A 23,109-nucleotide genomic window follows, 5' to 3' on the forward strand; every position below is an offset into this window, starting at 1 on the left:
CTCCGCCATTGTCTGCTGCACAAGCTATAGATGCTTGGCCCCTGGGTATCTGAACAAGCACTCTGCTCCCAAAGGAACCTGCCCAGGCTATTTTCTGAGGCTCTGCTCCAGAGGCAAGGGGCTGTGGTGTCACTTTTAAGGAGGAAAGTTTGTGCATTTGGGGAAATGAGCTTCATATAACCAAGATGCTTAAGTCTAATTAATGCAGGAAGGGGTTAATAGCATAGACTAAGCTGTTCTGCCAGGCTTAGATGTGTCCACTTCCCCTTACCATGGGAGGAACTAAGTAATCAAGCTTTTGGTGTCCCCTAGTCTACCTGAGAAGCTCAGCGGGTGAAGAGGTTTGAGCTGGTTGCTCCTTCTCAAATTCATGGCTGTTGCATGCCATGCCTGCATTCTGATACTAATAATTTAGGAACTTTCACTATTTTGTAACTAAGCTTAGTTTTGCAGCCTGTGCAACTATTCTGAAGTACAGAAAAGACCTTTGGAGAGTTTGTTAGTAAACTATTTCTTAACTTACCACACGTGTGGTCTTTTCCCTATGCTTGGGGAAGAGGGAAACTTTGGAAAGAAACTTTTTAGGGAGTGTTTTGGAACTTGATTTAAAGAGCACATTTTAAAGCTTTACAACCTATATTTCCACGCTTTACTTTGCTGCATGTTTTGAAACTTTAAATCTCTGCTGGGGTTCTCTCACCAAAGAGTACAGTGGTGCCTCACAAGACGAAATTAATCCGTTCCGTGAGGCTCTTCGTATAGCGGTTTTCTCGTCTTGCGAAGCAAACCCATTGACAGCTTAGCGGATTAGCGCTATTAGCGGTTTAGCGGCTTTTAGTGGATCAGCTGATAAGAGGCTTAACGGCTTAGGAAAAGGGGGGGAAGGGGGAAAAACCCGCAGGAACTCGCAAGACATTTCGTCTTGCGAAGCAAGCCCATAGGGAAATTCGTTTTGCGAAGCGCCTCCAAAACGGAAAACCCTTTCGTCTAGTGGGTTTTCCGTCTTGCGAGGCGTTTGTCTTGCGGGGCACCACTGTACTTGCAGCTTCTTCTGCAAGTTCCAAAGATCTCAGAAGTCTGCTCCCCAGTAACTTGAAACAGAGCTTTTAGTGTGGCTGCCCTTATAAGCCTACGATTTATGCAAGGGTTCTGCTCCCAGGAACCACATGCAAATGTCCAAGCACATAAAGCCTGGAAAACACCTTAAAACAACCCGTAAAAAAACCCAAAAAAATGTAAAAAACAAAACCCTGCACCTCCTCTTTCTCAGATCACCTCTGACTGCTTGCTCTCCATGCTTTTGCATGGCCCTATCTCACTCTCCAGCTCCAACTCTCTGACGATGCCCAAACACACTCCCCAAGGTGAGTGAAATGGCCGTTGCCAACTGTTGTGTTCCATTCTCCTGACTCCCAACATTTTTTAACTGTGTATTTTGATTTTCTCAGCATTTTCTCTATTTATTTATTTATTTATTTATTTATTTATTTATTTCAGATACCTGTGTAGGGATGCCATCGCATAAGAAAAGTGATTTTAAGTTGCGGGCTTACTGCATTGATATTTCTCTCTGAATTCTAGTAAATATTTCCAGATTTGCGTCAATACATTTTATGCAAATCGATCCCATCTTTTATTGGCTATTTTTATATTTGTAAAGCTAATCCTCTTTGGGGGGGGGCAATGCACAACTGGCTACCCTAACTTCTGGCCGTCCACATATTGTTGGATTCCAACTCCCATCAGCTCCAGCAGCGGACAGGGATGATCAGAGTTGTGGTGGCACAGCAGCAATCAGAAAGTGCCACTGCCTCATAGCTGCTCTAGAAAAGACTGGTACGTGAAAGTGCCTTGGAACCATAGCTGTCAACCTTCCCTTTTTTTGCAGGAAATTCCCTTATCCCAGTGCCGTTTCCAAATGCTATCCCGGATTGTTAGATATCCCGTAGACTGTCCCCGGGACAGGTGAGGCTGCTGATCCCTTATTTTCGAGGCTGCTGATCCCTTATTTTCAAATCTGAAAGTTGACAGCTATGCTTCGAACTTCAGCCCTTGCAAAAGGACAATGTGGTACATTGCTGACATCTCAGACAAAAGCTGCTGCGCGTTTTGTGTGTGTTTCCTTGACAGAAGGATCAGGGCACTTTCAGAAGCTTGCTCTTCTGAGAAGGATGTGCATAGCCTGCCAATGGAAGCAAGATCACAAGGGGGATGCTGCGTGACTCACCATACTGCTGTTCCAGCCTGTGAGGTAGAGATGGTAGCTGAGCATGCCTGCCCTGCCACACTCCTCCATCTCTTGTTCCAGAGAGGCCAGCAGATCCCTGAACCAGGCAAAGGCCCCTGTCTCTCGACAGATCCAGTAGAAGTAAATCTTAAGAACACAGGGACACAGAGGAAGAGAAGAGCTATTGAAACTGGAGACAACTTTTAAGACAATGGTTTGCAAGGGGTAGGTTGGTTAGCTGACTGTGGACGGCACTAGCAGCTTTGCAGTATTTGCTGCTGCTTTTTATTTTTCTAATGTGAAGAAGAAGGATTATGGGGGATGAAGCAAGAGAGAGGCTATGGGTATGTTACAAATTTATACTGGTTGTGTTATAGCTTAGTTGTCACGCCTTCCTTCACACCTGGGAACTGTAGACTTGGTGCTATGAATTACCATATTTTTTGCTCTATAAGACTCACTTTTCCCCTCCTAAAAAGTAAGGGGAAATGTGTGTGCGTCTTATGGAGTGAATGCAGGCTGCGCAGCTATCCCAGAAGCCAGAACAGCAAGAGGGATCGCTGCTTTCGCTGCGCAGTGATCCCCTTGTTGTTCTGGCTTCTGAGATTCAGAATATTTTTTTTCTTGTTTTCCTCCTCCAAAAACTAGGTGCGTCTTATGGTCTGGTGCATTTTATAGAGCGAAAAAATGTGGTATACACATTTTTGCTGCCCAGAGCTCCATAATGCGAACAAACGTCTCTCTTTAACCTTTATTAACTGAGAAACACAAAAATTTAGCAACAGCAAGGGCATTTCAGAATTAGACCCAGTTCCATTTTACACATACACCCAGTGCTTTCCCCACCCCCTCCTGGTGGTACCCAAGGATACGCAGTATTGGCAACTTTTTTTCACCAAAGGTTAAAAACATGGCACATACTATAACAACTTCATGGTGGGTACCAGCAACTTTTTTCTTTTCTTTTTAAAAAAGCACTGCATACTGCCCATCCCATCTTTGTGTTTGTCTTTTGCTTGCAAAATGTTTTTTTTTAATGTTGTTTTTCATTTTAAAGGCACAGGAAAGACAAAGTTTCAAAGCAAAACTAAAAAGTGAAGAGGAAATTTTGTTCAGGAAATTTTTGCAGGGGAGGGTCAAAGATTCAGCCTAGTTAACCAGGTGATTAAGGGAAAATAAAAAGTAAAACAGAAGGTTATTCGCCTTCTGAGTGGCTGAAGGTTGGGAGAGACAAACTGCATATACAGTGGTACCTCGGGTTAAGTACTTAATTCATTCCGGAGGTATGTTCTTCACCTGAAACTGTTCTTAACCTGAAGCACCACTTTAGCTAATGGGGCCTCCTGCTGCCGCTGCGCCACCGAAGCACAGTTTCTGTTCTCATCCTGAAGCAAAGTTTTAACCCAAGGTACTATTTCTGGGTTAGCGGAGTCTGTAACCTGAAGCGTATGTAATCTGAAGCATCTGTAACCTAAGGTACCACTGTATAAGCAAGCTAGGAAACTGAGTAAAACAGTTATTGTGGGGTCAGAAGGTCGTGGAGCAAGACTTTTAAAGCTGAAGAGCGGCAGGAAGACAAAACTAGGAAAGGATTATGAAGGGATGAACTGTGGGGTACAAGGTGGTAACTATTGGCTTGGTTGGGAAAAGCCCAGGGCACACTTACTTGTGATTATTTTCATTTGTTCTTATAAAATTAGAATGCATTTTCCCCTAAAACCATTTTCTCTAAACTGTCTAACTCAGTGATGGGGTGTGTCTTCATGGTTCCTGGTGGGTGGGTGTGCGGGGGGGGGGGCATGGAGGGCAACATGAGGAGGACACAGCCAGGCAGGCATGCCCCCTTCCAATCAGCCTGATGGGACTGTTGTTTAGCAATATTTAAGTGTTCCACCCAGGTTGGGCCAATTAAAGTCAGGCCAATTAATGAGTTTTAAAAGTTGTTTAGTGGAGGCAGCCAAAGAAACTGTTATGTATTGAAGTTCTCACCCTGGCCATCAGGGAGTATTGTGTATATAGTTTTCACTCAGGTCCACAACAGTTAATTTAGGCAGGATACCCTGGGCTGTTGTTGTTACAATGTGACAACCGGCTGCCTATAAAAGCAGGCCGGCTGAGCTGTGTTCAGTTCAGTTCAGTTCCAGCTTACTTATAAAGAACTATTTGGAGAAATCTGTGTCGTCTGCTTGTCAGCCCACTACTTAATAAAAAAAAATACATTTAGTGACAGCGGTCGAGTTAAGGAGGAGAGCTTGGTTTGACTGGATAGTTTTCCCCACTTCCTTCCCATAGTGCAGGCAACAACCTGTGCCATCACAGAGACCTTTTAAGAAGATACAACGGAGCCATGGTTACCCATTGTGTTATACTCATTAAAGGTAAAGGGATCCCTGACCGTCCAGTCGCGAACCACTCTGGGGTTGTGGCGCTCATCTCGCTTTACTGGCCGAGGGAGCTGGCGTACAGCTCCCAGGTCATGTGGCCAGCATGACTAAGCCACTTCTGGCGAACCAGAGCAGTGCCGGAAATGCCGTTTACCTTCCCGCCAGAGTGGTACCTATTTATCTACTTGCACTTTGACATGCTTTCGAACTGCTAGGTTGGCAGGAGCAGGGACCGAGCAATGGGAGCTCACCGCGTCACAGGGATTCGAACCGCCGACTTTCTGATCGGCAAGCCCTAGGCTCTGTGGTTTAGACCACAGCGCCACCCGCGTCCCGTTATACTCATTGCTTCTGTCCTATTTTGTTATGTTCAAAAATCGCCAACTAATATGCCTCAGTACAACTTAGCCATTAGGTTTTATGACAGTTGAACGTGCTTGTACAAATGCTAATTATCTGCCTTACACCATCATCTTCCTCATGGTGCCAGATAAGACAGCTACAGTCATACCTCGGGATGCAAATGTTATCCGTGCAGAAGGCATGTTCGCAACCCGCAGCACCGCATCTGCGCACGCACGTGACGTGATTCGGCACTTCTGCGCATGCACGTGATGTCATTTTGTAATTCTGCACATGCGCAAGCGTTGAAACCCAGAAGTAACCCGTTCCGGTACTTCTGGTTTCAGCGCAGTCCGCAACCCAAAAAAGCGCAGCCTGCAGTATTCGTAACCCGAGGTATGACTGTAGTATATTTGGAAGGTGCTTCATGTACTCTGTAGAGTTTGTGATATGAGTTTGTGGGGAACAGACCTTTAAAGCCAAAGCTGGGATAGCTCAGTTGGTAGAACATGAGACTCATAGTCTCAGGGTTGGGGGTTCAAGCCCCACGTTGGGCAAATGATTCCTGCAATGCAGGGGGTTGGACTAGATGACCCTTGTGGTCCCTTCCAACTCCACAATTGTATGATTCTAACTCCTGCACCCAGCAAATGTTAAAATCTAAGCCTGATTGAAATATAAGCCCGGATGGCTCCATCAATAGAGACAAAGGGGAGATAACCCATTAAGAAAGCCATCAACCAAGCCAGCAAATGGGTAGAGCCCCACCATGGTCTTTGGGAAGATCGCAGAAGGAAAAGTAGTTGCAGTTTGCAAGTAGCAGAAAACTGGAGAAAGGGGGCTCAGAGTACAATATGCTAGAATCTCCTCCATCATAGGCTCAGGTTGTATATCTGTGCAAATAAACGATAAATCCTAAAGGCACCACTGCCTGTGCCTCATTTCCAAAGGAAACACGAACCCTGGGTAACTGCCTGGACCCCTGGTATCTCGGACCACTCAGAGATTGGTGTGGCATGTAACAGTCTGAAAGCTTTTAAGTGCACTAATAAATCCAAATGGTTGGCACTTTTGAGAACAAGTTCCATTTCTATTTCATTTCTCTATCGTTTTCTTTTCTTTTTTGCATCTTTCTGGTTTCTTGATGTGTGTTTCTGGCTTGTACATATTTGAAGCAATCCAAACCTGCACAATTGTTTGGAAAAGAGGTGGGTGGTGATGCAATTACATTTCCAGTCATTTTCAATATTCTGAGTGGGGGCAGGGTGGGGATATAACCTGTCCCTAGTTTGAGACTGCAAGATACTACATGTCAGAGGGAGTCTTCACTCCCTGCAACTCAAAGACTAGCATTCTCTAGCAAACCGAATTTATTTCATATTGGTCTCAGTGCAATGGGGCGATCCCACCATACCGTTTTTGTTTGGAGACCCTGGTCACCGTGCTGGAACTTGTACCAGATGGATTTCAGCACAGAGGCAAATGGTGTCACTCCAATCCCGGCTCCCACCAACATGGCCACCTCGTACTGGAACACATCTTCGCTGGCAGTGCCAAAGGGACCATCTACTTCAATCCTGGAAAGTTGAGAAAATCTATATGCTGCATAGAACTTTGTGCTCAAAAAAAATTAGTTCCACAAACTTAATCAATAATCAATTTATTGATACTGAAAGTATGCAGCCTTTCAGGGGAAGTCTTCTCAATAAAGTCTGCAAAAGATAGTTTACCTTTAGCAGGAATGTTATTCCGGTGCATTCCACATTTAACGCTTCCAGGCCAGACCCCAAATGATCTTCCTTTTACCCATAGACCTCACCTATGACCAGTTCTGCTGTGTTTATCTACCAGCGTTTTTCCCAGTCCTCTTGCCTTCTCCTCACCCTGTCTCCAAATCCCTCCTTCAATGGCCCAATGCAAACTTTGTTCTAATGATGAAAATATTTTGGGATTCATACAGCAGTTTCTTTCCTGTTTGGCTGGACTACCTTGATATTTGTCCTCTCCAAAGCCCTTCACATCTGCAGGCCACACAGTAACTGAGCAGCTCATGTACCTGAGCCTGAGCATAAGAGGGAGTTGCTGCTGCTTCACCCCCCCCCCATGGCCTCATCGAAGGCAAATGGTTGCTGGTTTACGCAGCTACTCACCTGGGCATCACCGGGTTTGGCTGCTTAAAGTTGTCAATCAGAGCCTCTGTCCAATCGCCTGCTGCCCTGATGTGGACAGAGAATAACTTTTCCTCTGGAGCAGATGTGAGGGTGAATGGATGCCACTCCAAATAGTAGATAGACGGGCAGTTGAGAAAAACATACTGCCCTACTTCCATGCTGAATCCTTTCTTGTACAACTGCAGCTCAAGGACATTTGAAGGGTGCATAATGGCCTGCAAACAAAAGTCATGCTGACATCGAAAGGGAGAGGAAAACTCCCTCTACCATTCGAAAGGAAATATTAATTGGACTTGAATTCAAAGCAGCTGGCCTTCTTCTGCGGCCAGAAATCTCAATGCCCAAGGTCTTTTCCTGGCACTTAAAAGCACCTAAAAGGCAATAGACAAGCCACCCAACTACAGAAATACATCGGGTTAAGAACTTAATTCGTTCTGGAGGTCCGTTCTTAACCTGAAACTGTTCGTAACCCTTAGCTGTTAACGTTTCCCTTTTTTTAAGGGAAATTCCCTTATTCCGAATAGGATTCCTTGCAAGAAAAGGGAAAAGTTGACAGCTACGTCTTAACCTGAAGTACCACTTTAGCCAATGGGGCCTCCTGCTGCTGCTGCGCCGCCGGAGCACAATTTCTGTTCTCATCCTGAAGCAAAGTTCTTAACCCGAAGTACTATTTCTGGGTTAGCAGAGTCTGTAACCTGAAGCGTATGTAACCTGAAGCGCCTGTAACCCGAAGTACCACTGTACAGAAGTTCACTATTGTGAGCCCACACGCTAAACCCTGTCCCTGAAGCCTACCCCACCCCCCAAGACGCTGAGATGGGGGCAGAGTGATGGCCACCCTGTAGCCAAGGTGGGTGGCACCCTGGTCCCAGGAAGCCCTGCGTAGTGTCACAAACCCTGCCCACCTCTTGGAGCATGTGAGCGGTAACTTTCATTTTGGCACCTGCTGAACAATTTCAACAAGACTTTTACATGGAGACTTTTACCCTGGCTTGCATCTCTATTGGATTTTAATTGGTTTGACATACGGTTTGTTGTTGGTTGCTCTTTTTACATTTTTTTTTTAATATTCATATGACTTGTTTAAAATTGTTTTTTATATATGCAAAAATTTTAGCTGCTTTTAAAACATGCCACTGCCATTTGTCTTTTGTTGTTGTACTGTAAACTGTATTGGGTGCCTCTTGGGAAGTCATAAATAAATAACCCACAGCTAAAGGACCTTGCAGCAAGTAACAGCCACAGGCTTCCACATTCCCACATTAGGCTCAGAGTGGAGAAGCAACAAAACTCATTTATTTATTATTTAATGTATTAAATCTGTATATCAACCTCCATTCGAGGATCATGGGGCAATTTACAGTATAAAAACACATAACATAATACACTGGAACCTCAGTTTTCGAACGTGATCCATTCCGGAAGACCACTCAACTTCCAAAATGTCTGAAAACTGACAGAAAACTGAAAAACTGAAAAAAAAAGCAGACGCCTCAATACAATAGGGAAGCTCAAAACAGAAGCTGCATGGCATGTTCGGCTTCTGAAAATCGTTCGAAAACCAAAGCAGTTACTTCCGGGTTTTTGGCGTTCGAAAGCTGAAACATTTGTCAATGGAGACATTAAACAACTGAGGTTCTACTGTAACAAATAAAACAATAACCCAACCACCACGCACACAGTTTAAAAGGCCATAGTTTCTTTAATTAGCCAAAGGCCTAGGGGAAGAGGAATGTTTTTGTCTGGTGCCAAAAGAGGTGTAATGAAGGAGCCAGGCTAGCCTCCCTGCGGAGAGCATTCAATAAATGGGTAATATTTGGTTGGGAGCTGCCCAGAGTGGCTGGGGAAACCCAACCAGATGGGCAGGGTATAAATAATAAATTATTATTATTATTATTATTATTATTATTATTATTATTATTATTATTGATGTGTTAGGGAAATTTCAGGGTTCAAGCCTGATACACAGGGCTGCCTGGACCAGCCAACTGAATCTGGACACAAATTGTCAGCAAAACAGGCCATCTTTATTGAAAAAGGATTGCAATGCATTCCAACCAGCTCTCACCAAGCAGGCGGGGCACCCCGGAAAAAAACAAAAAAATTCACCTCTATTCCTACTAAGCAGATGTCATATGACACCAGGGTTGTAGAACAGGATCATAAGGTTTCTGCCCTCTCCCCTATTCATTTATTCCTCACCAGAGTTTCTTAGTAAATAAAAAGTCCTGGAGATAACAGCTAAAGCCTACAGTATTCTTTGTCAAGGATTCCTGTTATCTATTCACAAACTGGCTATAGAGGAAGCCAGGAATGTATTGTCGCCTGAGGCAAAATACCCCACCACTGCTGCAAGAGAACTCTCCAAGGGCTTCCTAGAACACTAATCTCTTACCAAGACTCAGCAAAAGGGAGGTTTTTCTGGGGGACGAGGAAGACCAGCAGCAACGCTGTGCAGCGAGACGCTGTACCACCCTGCCACCACTGAAGCCTCCCTTACCTTGGCTGCTAGTAGGGTGGGTGAGTACACTTCTTCCACTACCACCACCCAAGGCAGCTGCTTCATGGGAGGGTTGGCTGCGCACATGTGCACACACTTAGAATTACATTTCTCATTCTTGATCTCTTCAAAATTTTGTTCTTTTTCCTCAGAGGGCAGAAAGAAGTGGCCCATCCATGCAGGACTTCGGAACAGAGGCCAAGGACCCCACCCAGCAGAATGAGCAGGAAGCCCCCCCCCATTCCCCCACCCAAACAGAGCGGGGAGTACAGTCATACCTCGGATTACAGACACTTCAGGTTGCGTTTTTTTGGGTTAAGGACCAGCCGAAACCTGGCAGTACCAGAAAAGGCTACTTCTGGGTTTCGGGTTCATGCAGGCGCAGAAGCACTACATCGCGCTATGCGCAGAAGCACCGAATCACAACCCGCGTGTGCACAAACGCACTGCTGGGTGTCCCGAACACTGTGGGTTGTGAACGTGCATCCCACACGGATCACGTTCACAACCCGAGCGTCCACTGTACTGTTATCTGAAGAGGCTGAAGGAGCCCCACATAAGACCACTTAAGTCCAGTGTCTACTCGATGCTGTGCTTTAGTCAGCTTTCATCCCAATCTGATTAGGCCAGGAGCACTTTCAGGCTCTCGCTGTTTCCAGGTGGAGTTCCAATCACACTCTAGCAAACTCATATTGCATCGTAATAGTCGGTGGTGGTGAGGTGTCTTGCGCAACAAGCCCACTTCCCCAAAAGACCAGACATTCCGTGAAAAGGAAAGGGATAGGGAAATGTGCTGGAAACTTGGGGACAAAACTTGCTATGGCACAACGCAGTGGCGTAGCGTGGGGGGTGCAGGGGGGGCCGGCCGCACCGGGCGCAACATCGGGGGGGGGCGCTCGCCGCCTCTGGAGTCGCCGAAGAGCCTCGGGCGCAGGCTGTAGCAGAGCCCCATGTCTCGCGGAACCGACGAGCTGTGCGCGCGTCCGGGCTGAAGGCGTCCGGCAGGCAGCGGCTGTCAGCGCTCGCTGCGGTCCCCGCGCATCAGGGCCGCAGAGGGCGCGCCAGGCAGCCCCTCCTCTCAGCCCCGCCTCTGCCGCCGCTGCTGCAGCTGCTGGGCCATGTTGCATTTTCCTCGCCTCTCTGCCCTCCTCCTCCTCCGGGCAAGCGGCGTCGTTTGGGCGGCAGCGCCAGCGGCAACTCGCCTCAGATCACCTGACACGGACCCGCCGCCACCGCCGTGGCTACCTTACCGTAAATACCCCAGCCCAGGCAGCAGCAAGAAGAAGCTGGCAGCGGCGGCAGGTTAGGGGTTAGGGGGGAAATTACTTGCCTTGCCCCGGGTGCTGACAACCCACGCTACGCCGCTGGCACAACGTCATAGAATTTCCCCGCAAACAAATCAGAATGTGTGCTTGTTAAATAGCTAACTTTGTCTAGTACCCCAACAAATAAATCAGGATGTAAACTGTAAACAGGTTGCAGAGTGGTAGGATGACATTGTGTCAAGCAAAGATTTCCCCATACTTATCAGTGTATTTTCCCATGATTTATCATGAAGAGTCTGATGGGGGGGGGGCAGGTTTGCTGTATAACAGTTCCAAATCAGCTTTAGTTGCAGAAAACCTCTCCTCTTCCCAGAGGGGGTTGTGAGCAGGAATCGCTTCCTGCAGTCGGGGGGGGGGGCATGGCTAGGCCCCTGCGTCACTGGAGCCCTGGGCCCACGTCATGCCCCCTCAGCCAGCCAATCCGGCTCGGTTTAGCCGGATTTAAACGGCCACAGGCCCATGAGCTCTCCCTTGCTTTTCTGGCTTCTACGGATTAGCAACCCACCCACCCACCCTCTAGGTTTTGCTTCAGCTCCTTCCCTTGCTATGGACTTCGGCTGGTCGCCTTGGTTGTCCAAGGGGTCTGGTAGGAATTTTTTCCACTTGGCAGATTGGAACTAGCCGCTTGGTTTATTGCCTACCTCACAGCAAATCGTCACAACTTGGTGGTTAGGCATTGGAAAATGCGTTGTGTGTTGGAGGGGAGGTTGTGACCATCACCCACCCCTCCACTTGAAGGGTATTCCATTAAAGGAATCCGGCGGTTGTGGTTTCTGTCCAACGCCCAGGTGGTGGCTAGGGCCATGGCACGACCCTCCGGTGACTCTAGGGCAGCGGTTCTCAACCTGTGGGTCCCCAGATGTTGTTGGACTACAACTCCCATCATCCCTGAGCTCTGGCCTTGCTAGCTAGGGGTGATGGGAGTTGTAGTTCAACAACATCTGGGGACCCACAGGTGGAGAAAGGCTGCTCTAGGGGAAAGCTTCCAGTTGATTTGCATCAATAAGCTCCCCCTACAGGTTGTTAACCCTTGCATGACTCCCTGCAGAGTGGTCAGGAGTCAAGTATAGTCTGTTCGGATGCAATGCCTAAGCCAATACCACTCACATTCTGTAACCAATAAAGTTGTGGCCTTTTTTAGCCCATTAACCCAAATACTTGTGTCCATGTATCTTATTTCATCACCAAGTGGGGAGCAGGGCCTTGACTCACAAGCTGAACCAGTATATGACTGAATCCCACCTGAAAACACCAGCAGTCTGAAAGTGCCCTCAATTTACCACTGACACGAAGAACTTGTCTTGATTTCCTTGAGCTCTAGCTGAGGGCAGATCCACACCACATATTTAAAACACATTTGATGAATGTTTAAAACAGATGACTTCCCCCAGAGAATCCTGGGAACTGTTGTTGTTTACCTCTCACAGAGCTACAATTCCCGACAACCTTAACAAACAACAGTTCCCATGATTCTTTGGGGGTGCTTTCAGTTGTATGGTGTGCTTCCATCTTGAGGCACACTTAAATGTGTCGTATGTATCCAACTCAAAGCCAAGAAGAAGAAGTAGAAAGCAGAGATGCTTACCTTTACAACAACCACCTTCTGGCAGGAACGCCAAATCCTCAAGGCTCTCTCAAAGGCATAGAGAATTATCGGGGCCAACACCCACTTCCAGGACTTTAAAGAAACAACATCCACGTTAGAATGGACAGTTTAATTGCGGATCCAGCATTTTCCCACTTGTGAAACCTTCCACCTTCATCACTTCAGTGCTTTCCTCATGTTGTACCGTATTTTTCGCCCCATAGGGCGCACTGGCCCATAGGGATGCAGGAAGCTCTCCGCAAGCCGTGGGCGCCCAGTACGAAGTTGCGCCGGGCTCCCACGGCTTGTGCAGAGCTGTGCGAAGCCCAAAGCCTGGGGCACGCTGCAGGCAGCTCTCTGCAAGCCTAGGGAGCCCGGCGGGAACTCCCGCGGGCTCCCAAGGCTTGCGGACAGCTTCCTGAAGCCTGGAGAGTGAGAGGGGTCGGTGCGCACCGACCCCTCTCACTCTCCAGGCTTCAGCAAAAGCCTGCATTCGCCCCATAGGACGCACACACATTTCCCCTTCATTTTTGGAGGGGGAAAAGTGCGTCCTATAGGGCGAAAAATACGGTATGTCATTCTTACCTCAGCAGGAAGACCCTGAAACTCAGGCACTTTGCAATGAGTGCTGTTGCCTTGAGCCCACTCTGTATACTGCCCAGCACAGAGCTTAGGATTGCTCTCCTCCAAGCTTTTGTCTGTCTGCCCACGAACAAGACCTCTGGAAAAAAGAACAGAACCATCAAAGCTGCAAATGTGAAAGAAAGGAACAAAAGCCCAGTACAGTGGTACCTCGGGTTAAGTACTTAATTCGTTCCAGAGGTCTGTTCTTAACCTGAAACTGTTCTTAATCTGAAGCACCACTTTAGCCAATGGGGCCTCCTGCTGCCGCCATGCCGCCGGAGCACAATTGTGTTCTTATCCTGAAGCAAAGTTCTTAACCTGAAGCACTATTTCTGGGTTAGCAGAGTCTGTAACCTGAAGCGTATGTAACCTGAAGCATATGTAACCTGAAGCGTATGTAACCCAAGGTACCACTGTAGTGGAAAAGGAGGTTTGCTCATACAGGCCATGTGAGCTAAGCAAACCTTTCCAATAGACTCTTTCAGCTCATATCGTGGTTGGTTTTCAGTTGTAAGGTGTGGGTTGCAAAAAGGTTGCTCTTTGCTTTAAATCAGCAGTGGAGAAGTGTGCACATAGAAACACGTATTAGTGAAAATAACATTCAAATGAACCATATGTGGATAAATTGTTTCGCAAAAAAAGTGTATATTAGGCAAAACAACACAACAAGATGTGCATGTTAGGAGAAATTCGCACTAAAAAACTAATGAATTTTCAGGAAGACTACTTAAAACACACACAGAGAGACAGACAAATACTGCTTTTGATTTGTAGAGAGCTTAACATTCCTCTTAGGGAAAAGAGGAACATGAAATGGTTAGATTCACCCACTCCTAGCTATCCTAGCTAGCCTACCCCACAATTGCAGAAGTGCCTTACGCAATGCCATGGATGACGAGGCCCAGAAAGTAGATAACAAAGAGATGATGGGTGTACCAGAAGACCTCAAAGTAGTTTCTGCGGATGAACTCCATAGAAGAAGTGACCATAAGGATGAAGGACAAGGTGATGATCACACCAGTTAGACCAGGAATGGTGGTGAATGCCACATACAAGGGTGTCTGCAGATGAAAGCCAGATTATGATATGTAAAGTTGTGCTTGATAAAAGCTCTGGCTTACAGACAAGGTTTAATTATGACATTTATATACCACCTTTTCTCCCAGGAGCTCAAGGTGGTGTACATGGTCCTTGACACTGAAAGATAGCTGTATACATGACGGAGCATCTCCATCCCCATCGTTCAGCATGGAGACTGAGGTCCAGCTCTGAGGGCCTTCTGGTGGGTTCCCTCATTGCAAGAAGTGAAGTTACAGGGAACCAGGCAGAGGCCCTTCTCAGTAGTGGTGCCTACCCTGTGGAATACTCTCCCATCAGATGTCAAACAGACATACAAATATTTGACTTTTAGAAGACATTTTAATGTATCATTTTTTTAAATACTCTGTTGGAAGCTGCTTAATAATAATAATAATAATAATAATAATAATAATAAGAGTTAGGTTAGGTTGAGAGATGATGATTGGTCCAAGCAAGGCTGAGTGGGGGGTCTTCTTCATAAGGGCTATAGACTCTTAGGTTGCGTTCACACATCCTAGTAACCCAGAACATACAAGCGCACCATTGAAATTCTCCTTAAAAATAACACCAACGAACTAATAACACCCAGATGAAAACTAATCACCAGTAGGCTCTAAATAGAACAAAATGCATAACACCGACAAGTTATTGCTTACAGTCAAAAGGAAAGGAAGCTTTCAGGAAGGCTGAAGCACCAGCAACTTTCCCTTTCAGAACTTCAATGATGCTTAAAGAGCAAAGCTTGTGAGGCACCAACCGTAGTGTTTGAATGGATGGGGTTTAGCCACAACCCATCGTCCTCATGTAAGTGAGAGAGGGTGGAAGCCAGGTCTCCGTCTGTTGCTTGCTTGGCACGGTTGTACCACTCAAAGTTGAGCAGGTGAGCAATGATGTGAACCGCTGGAAGAGAGGGCAAGAAAAACCTGAACCACATCCTTGCAGACAGCCAAATTATACTATATGCTGACACCAGCAAAGGGGCTATTTCTATACTGGTGTTCTCTTTCTATACTAATTGGGGCTAAATGCACGTAGCTGTCTGCCCTTGCTGGCTTAGTGTGTGTGTGTCCATCCGTGCACATTCCCATGTAGGTATGGGAGAGAAAGTGACTCAGTTCACATTTGTATACGAATCTACCTAATATGCACTTCCTGAACCAGTGAGCAAACTGAAATCATGGACCTCAAAGACCGCCTCTCCACATATAAACTGTCCCAGACTCTGTGAGATTCATCCGGTGAGGCCCTTCTTTATGTGCCTCCTTCACAAGAGGTCAGGAGGGTGGCAACATGAGAACAGGGCCTTCTCTGTAGTGGCTCCCCACCCGTGGAATGCTCTCCCAGGGAGGCTTTCCTGGCACCTTCATTATACATCGTCAGCCTCAAGGTGAAAACATTCCTCTTCAGCCAGGCCTTTGGCTGATTAATATCCTACAGCCCTACAGGGGTTATTATTTTGCTCCTTTGGCTTAATTTATAACTTGTGTTTTATCTTGCATTTTATTCTGTGAACTGCCCTGAGAATCTTTTGATGAAGGACAGTACCGTAGATTCCGTATTAGGTGACTGGGCGTATAAGACGACTCCCCAAATTGGGGCGTATAAGACGACTCCCCAAATTGGCAGCTGCAGCAGTGGGCAGCAGGCTCCGCTCCACGCCGGGAGGAAGCTGCTCAGTGGAGCCGGCTTAGCATCACTGGGCAGCTTCGCCGGGCAGCTTCCTCCCGACGCGGAGCCCGCCGCCCACTGCCACTGCCCAGCAAACCCATACCTGGTGTATAAGACGACCCCCAACTTTTTAGAGGATTTTCCAGGGCTAAAAAGTCGTCTTATATGCCGGAATCTACAGTATCTAATATGTGATGCAGTTCTCCAACCCAAACGTGTACATAGCAATACATGTATTGGCGAGAACAATGTACTAAAGTATGTCATGCTAATGATAATTCCTTGCAGAAATGTCAATATTAGGCACTGGTTTTCCACTTCCTCCTTTCCAGTCTCAGGACTCAGCTATGTTAGTAAAGATGGTGATTTGAACGTGCTATAAACATGCATCACCAGATTGCGCCATAGAGCAGGAAATTTTAAAACATGGTTTTCCATAGAGATTTCTTTCTTTTGTTATAACGATCTAATTCCTGACTTATTTATAGCTTCCCCCACCCCACCCCCCGTGTCTAGATCCACCCTCAGTCTTGTCCCTGCAGAACTCAACAGGAAGGAGGATGTGGCCAAACTAAGAATTAGTCATTGCCCTTGGCTCCAGCTACTGTTGACCACCCTGACTTCTGCCCCCACCATTCTGCACACATTTTTTAAATATAAAAAAAAATAGTTAACTGCTTTTGAAATTGTTATTTTGAAGACACTTTTTTGGTATTAAAAATGTTCTTAGCAAAATGTTATGAGTATTAACCTACCCAATCCATTACAAACATAAACTGTGAGCTCAACAGAACCCTTAGTTGGGAATCAATTTGAAGCACAATATACGGTAAATGCGCTAGTTTGGCAGTGTATTTCCTCCTCCCCCAGTTCATTTTAGTTCCACTGGTGACATCAGTGTTTATCACTGGACATTTGTGGTTTGCCTTACACTTCTTATTGTACTCATGAAAATGAATGTTGGGCCCTTTTGATTTCTCTAGAACAGAAGTCATTTTACCTGTGTGGAGGGCAATCATGTAGGCCACCAGCTTGTGGAAGGTCAAGTTGTGATCTAGTTGTTTCCTCATGGTGCGTCTGCAACACTGAATGGAAACAAAAAAACAGGCCAGCTAGCAGACTGGGGTGTAAAATTCAAGGTGGGTATAACACAGGGTGAGCACCCCAGCATTGGCCCCAACTTCACCCAAAGGATCACCCAAGCAACGCTCATCTGCCCCAGACCTGACATGATATGTGACTACAAAGCAATTTCACAGCAGGAATCAGGAGCTTAACAGGAGATTGCTCCTTTGCAAACAGGACTCCCTGTGATATGCAGCTGATCAGCAGAAGGGAATGGAAGAAATTATTTGAATTATTGTTACTATAGTAACATGATGATGATGATGATGATGATGATGATGATGATGATGATGTGGGGCTGATCAGCAAAGGGGGCTGGAGGAAATGGTTTGGATTGTTGTTGTAGTAGTAGTTGTTGTTGTTTCATGTATTTATATTCTACCTCTCTCCCAAGATTTAAAGGGCTTCTTCCATTCTAATGACACAGTATGATAAATATGCAGAGAGTTGTATCCAGTGTGTTAGCATCACTTAGCGGTGCACTTGTTTCGCTGGTGAAATGTTTTGCACCCCCAAGAGAATCCATAAGTAGGTTGTGGGGCTGAGCTATCTGTTGCCCAATGGTTTTCTGCAAGCCACAACTATTGTGTTGGGTTCCTCTTTTTGCACAGCCTTAAAACTCACCTGTCCATTAACACAACAGATATTGATGTAATAAACAGCCCAGAGGTCCCAAACACCATGATTTCCTCAGATGATGAAAACTGGACGAAGGAAACCTAGCTGGAAAGACAGCCTCCTTGACCACATTCACACCATACATTAACACCACTGTGATGCCTCTTTAAACAGGTATGACCTCCCCCCCACCAATAATCCTGGGAGCTGTTGGTTGTAAATGTAAGGTGTGAATGTAGCCTCCATATTTTTTTATATTGTAAACCACCTTGTGATCCTCAGATGAAGGGCAGTATAGAAATTGAATAAATAAATTATAAGCAACAAATTGGAGGTGCAGTTGAGATCCATTTCTTGCTCACCCAACAGCTGCCCCTCAGAAAGGAGAGAAGGTTCCGGCAAACAGGCAGCAGGATCAGCATGCTGTTGAAGTTGAGGCATTTGGCCGAAGCACGTGCCCAAGGCAGGGCAGACTACAAATAAAAAGAGGAGAAGCTGCAGAAGGGTGTTGGGGGGTTTTTTACTACTAACTTGTAACTGTTTTATACTCCAGTCTGGCTCTACCATTAGGTAAAGAGAGGCAGCTGCCGCTAGTGTCGGGATAGAGGTGGGCCCCAGAAATTTGGTTTGGTTTGCAATTTAATGTGAAACTCCCCAATTTGTACTTCCTGAAACAGTATGCAAACCTTAACACAGGCATCTTTCCACTCTCTCACTTTTCCGAATTTTGCACTACAGTTCTCCAATAAAATAATTGGTAATGTATGCCTATTAGGGGAAAGTGTGCCTTAAACAGCACATTAGTGAAAATATACATAGAAAAATGCATCGCATTTGGGAAATTTGTTTGCAAAAACAGGTTTATATCCAGAGAAATTTGAACAAAGATGCTAATTAAAGAGAACTTTTAAAAAATATTTGAAATTTACAAACAATGCAAAATTGTGAAGAGCTGAGGGCTGCCATACGTCAATCAAAATTTTGTGTTCCTGGTTGTTGTTGTTTTTTAAAAAGCTCAACAATATGGCAACCCTAGAAGAGCCGAGCTTAAGATTTGGAAAATGAGAAACTGAAATTGATAGGTGGAATATGCTGGGGGGGGGGGGGAATGGGGGAAAGTAGAAAATTGTTCAAGGGCATATGACATATGACCTGCTCTATGCAAATCACACTGCATGCCTTCAGTTGTCTTTTTCTCCCATCTACCTATGCCACATTTCCTCCTCTGCCTGCCTACTCCTCACATCATGCTCTCAGCCTGTGCACAAGAGCTAACTACAGTGGTACCTCAGGTTAATAACTTAATTTGTTCTGGAGGTCTGTTCTTAACCTGAAACTGTTCTTAACCTGAGGTACCACTTTAGCTAATGGGGCCTCCCGCTGATGTTGCGCCACCGCCGCATGATTTCTGTTCTCATCCTGAAGCAAAGTTCTTAACCCAAGGTACTATTTCTAGGTTAGAGGAGTCTGTAACCTGAAGCGTCTGTAACTCCAGGTACCACTGTAGTTGGTAATGCTTGCCATCATTTGTAATTTAGGTAGTTTATTATCTCCAACGGCCAATTGCAAGGCTTACTTTGAATCGGTAGAAGCTGGTCCAATTAGGGCAAATGCGGTGCTATCCAACCCCCAACCAGCCCCCACATGCCTGACTTCCAACTTCCAAGGGATTGTACTACCAACAACTCCCTCTTTCTGAACCTCAGTCTCAGGTGTTGCTCCTCAGCAGGAAGGATGGAGGGGGGTCAAAACTAGGATTAGTTGACTCTGACTCCCATTGGCTCAGGTTCCACCTACTTTTGAGGCTCCTTACCTTCTGCCCTAACAGCCCAATGATTCTTATGCTATATTAATTAACAATATGCAGGGTATTAATCCTGTCAATGAATTAGGATTTTGAAACAAGCGTATCTTGCTATCCTTTGCCAAGATCTTTCATCTCCTAAGAGCAGAGGCAATCAGAAATTGAGGAGATGATGCTCACCCCAAGGATCTGGCGGGTGTAGAAGTACTTTTCACCTCTGTCAAAGGTCAAGAAATAAACCACAAAGAGGGAAATGTTTACTCCCAGCCAAGCAGCCTAGAACACAGAAGGAGAAAACATAGTTGAGTTGGCTTACTAAACCCAATACACTTTAGAATATTGGGGGGGGGTTTGGGGGAATGGGCAAAGGTTTTAGCCCCATGACTGTCACCAAGGACTGTCACCAGTAGAGTAATCTGGGTTCTAGGCCCATTGTCTCCAATTTGGTCCATAACAGCCCCCTGCCAACAGTGTCAAAAGCAGCCTTAATATCTAGGAAGGCCACATAGAGATGTTCTTTGTGGAGCCACATGTACTTAGCGGCTTATTGGCCGATAGTTGGAAGGCAGCTTTTTATCACCCTTTTTAAAGATTGGAATAATTATAGATTGCTGCCATGAGTTAGGCATAATACAATATCTATCATAGTGAAAAGTTCTGCTAGTACCGGAGCCCACCACTCTGACTTGGCTTTGATCAATTCAGATGGAATGGCATCAGGGCCAGCAGCCTTTCCTAGTTTCATCTGGTCAATTAAACTTATAACTTTGGTAATGGAGACAGGAGGCCACTCATCCGCGAGAGTAAAAGTGGCATGATCCTGACTATCAGGAGGAGGAGCCAAGATGCCGTCGTTAGAGGAAGCACTGATTTGAGCGCTACGTTAGTTGTGGGGTTTTTATTAGTTTTTACTAGTTTTATCAGCTTTTTATTAATTTTTACTAGTTTTTGTTTATTGCTTGGTAGTTTAAAATAACTAAGATACCGAGCGATAAACTAAAACTAAAAGTTTTAGAGAAAGTCCTGGAAAGTCCCGGAGAAAGCCTTAATTAGCTCCAGCTCAACTCAATGTACCAACTACTTATCAGCAGGAGAGGAGTTCAAACGCCCTAATCTTGAAAGGATGCTGAGTTTCCTGATTTACAGCTGAAAATAGTAGCAGCTGCATTTCTGTGAAAATGTCTAAGAAAAAGAAGCGATTGGCTTCATCTCCACAAGTGAGCCTACAGCAGAATTGCAAGCGGAAAATAATCAAATCATTGTCATGCTTGTTAGGATATTAGTTAAGATCATTTCTTATAAATACATAAATCACATGGCACAATGAATACACACTATTTGAATGGGAATGCCCATCAATTTTGTGGGGGCTTAGCCCTCTCAAATATTTTAGGGGGGCAAATCCCCCACAGCCCCTAGGAGTTGGCTCTTATGTGCCTTGCATACAGAAGGTTCTGGGTTCGGTTCCTGAAATATCCAGGAACAGTTCATCCTCCGGTGCACAACTCTGGGGCAGAGGCCCATCCAGCAGAATGCTCAGGAGGGAGCTCAAATATAGCAGGGTCAGCTATAAAGCAAATGAAGCAATTGCCATCTATAAAGAGAGAGTCCCATAAAAACCATTTATGTTCAGTCTAAAATTAGCTAACCGCCCCACTGCTGAGACTGATCTTCTTTTTATTGCTCACCCGTCATTGTTTGTGCTCATGACGCTATGTGTCTCTTATCAATTTCTGATCAGTCAAGTACAGACTTAATATGTCAACTACTTACAACTTCTCTATGTTTGACCATATCACATATTTGAACTGCCTTTCCGGTTCAAACTAGTTAGGAACTGATCCAGATTCCATTAAGAGCAACGGCTGGAAACAGCCGCAGGCACCAGCAAGCTCTGGAGCTACTGCTCAGGCCATTAGCTGCGTTCCCACAGCCAGCAAATGTCACTCAGTGTGCACAGAAGCAGCAGCCTTGGCAGGGAGGAAGAGCAAATTTGTTCTTCTGAGTCAACTTTGCAACTGGCTCCTGAACATTCCTGCACCATAAAGTATGAGGAAGTTAGGGTGTTATGGAGGTTTTTAACAGGTTTTTTACTTTCTCTCTTTGTTTTGGTAAATATTGATTTTATTTTATCATTGTAGGTAAAGGACTCATTGCTTGTGACAACACTTGTATTTTGGAACTCCACGCCAATCGATGTGGGAGATGGCCTTCTCGGTGGCTGCTCCCAGGTTTTGGAATTCCCTTCCCAAAGAGGATGGACTGGCTCCTTCCTTGTTGTACTTCCGCTGGCAAGTGTAGACTCCTTTATTCCAGCAGACTATGAGAAACCAATTGCTTTTAAGAAAAGGGTTTTAATAATGTGTTGCACTGTTTGTATTTGTTTGCCATAACTATCTGCAATTTAATAGGCCTGTAATTTACACTGTTGCATTCCATTTTCAACAGTAACATTGTACTGTTTGTGCTTTAAGCAACATGTGCTTTATCTGTATTTGTGCTGATTTATGTGAACTGCCTCAAGTTCCGGGTTCTGGGGGAAAGATAAGATTTAAGAAGGAGGGTGACCAAGATGATCAAGGATCTGGAAACCAAGCCTTTTGAGGAGCGGTTGAAGGAGCTGGGTAAGCTCTTCTTCAAGTATCAAACAGGCTGTCCCATGGAAGAGGGAACAAGCTTTTTTTCTCCTGCTCTGGAGGGTAGGATCCAAACCAGGGGTAGGCAACCTACGCCCTGTGGGCTGGATGCGGCCCAATCGCCTTCTCAATCTGGCCCGGGGATGGTTTGGGAATCATCGTGTTTTTACATGAATAGAATGTGTGCTTTTATTTAAAATGCATCTCTGGGTTATTTGTGGGGCCTGCCTGGTGTTTTACATGGGTAGAACGTGTCCTTTTATTTAAAATGCATCTCTGGGTTATTTGTGGGGCATAGGAATTCGTTCATTTTTTTTCTTCAAAACATAGTCTGGTCTACCACATGGTCTGAGGGATGGTGGACCGGCCCATGGCTGAAAAAGGCTGCTGACCCCTGATCCAAACCAATGGCTTCAGGTTGCAAGAACATCAAGAAGAACTTTCTGACAGTAAGAGTTGTTTAACAGTGGAGCAGAATCCCAAGAGAGGTTGTGGGCTCTTCTTCCTTGGAGGTCTTTAAGCAGAGGTGGGCTAGGCCATCTGTCATGTATGAGCTAGTTCAGATTCCTGCATTGCTGGGGACTGAATTAGATGAGCCTTGAGGTCCCTCCCAACTCTACAGTTCTATGGTTCTATGAAATAAAATAAATAATATTGACACTGGCCAGGCACCATCACTGCCTTCCATCACTCACCCCTGCTGACACATGATTTAGTTGCCTCTGTCCTTCAATTTGCTTTAGATGTTTTTGAATGTTTTTGACAGTTTTTTAAGATGTTCTAAATTTGTTTTTATTAACTATATTTGTTTTTCTTGTTGTTGCAGAAATGCTTGCCTTCCTGGACTCCTTCCGAAAGAAGGACAAGATACAAATGTAATAATTAAAATTAATGAATTAATGAATAATAAACAAAAAAAATTAGACTAAACAGTTGTAAGAACTGAAACACAGCCATCTTCAAAATTTGCACAAATCCAAATTTGCAGTACGGTTTTCCAACTAACAATGTTTACAAAAT

General features: G+C 45.4%; 1 protein-coding gene and 1 long non-coding RNA gene across 5 annotated transcripts in view; one reads left to right on the forward strand and one right to left on the reverse strand.

Moving 5' to 3' along the window:
• NOX1 (NADPH oxidase 1) overlaps positions 1 to 23,109 on the reverse strand; it is a 36,569-nt gene that overhangs the window by 1,215 nt on the left and 12,245 nt on the right. For 2 of the 4 annotated variants that reach the window (XM_081848061.1, XM_081848060.1), the window contains 10 exons: positions 19,634 to 19,729; positions 18,012 to 18,122; positions 16,907 to 16,991; positions 14,996 to 15,138; positions 14,038 to 14,219; positions 13,120 to 13,255; positions 12,535 to 12,627; positions 7,104 to 7,339; positions 6,368 to 6,530; positions 2,228 to 2,374 (listed from right to left, as the gene is read on the reverse strand). In XM_081848061.1, the coding sequence (XP_081704187.1) occupies positions 2,228 to 2,374; positions 6,368 to 6,530; positions 7,104 to 7,339; positions 12,535 to 12,627; positions 13,120 to 13,255; positions 14,038 to 14,219; positions 14,996 to 15,138; positions 16,907 to 16,991; positions 18,012 to 18,122; positions 19,634 to 19,729 (1,392 nt within the window). Of the gene's footprint in view, positions 1 to 2,227; positions 2,375 to 6,367; positions 6,531 to 7,103; positions 7,340 to 12,534; positions 12,628 to 13,119; positions 13,256 to 14,037; positions 14,220 to 14,995; positions 15,139 to 16,906; positions 16,992 to 18,011; positions 18,123 to 19,633; positions 19,730 to 21,226; positions 21,263 to 23,109 lie in introns of those variants that run through there. The other 2 variants (XM_081848063.1, XM_081848062.1) reach the window with 2 other exon arrangements.
• LOC309334090 lies at positions 22,090 to 23,102 on the forward strand. Its single transcript, XR_014152863.1, has 3 exons — positions 22,090 to 22,170; positions 22,420 to 22,538; positions 22,916 to 23,102. It is a non-coding gene; the product is annotated as an uncharacterized lncRNA (long non-coding RNA).

Source organism: Podarcis erhardii (genome assembly GCF_964252035.2).
Source record: "Podarcis erhardii genome assembly, chromosome: Z".
NCBI lineage: Eukaryota > Metazoa > Chordata > Lepidosauria > Squamata > Lacertidae > Podarcis > Podarcis erhardii.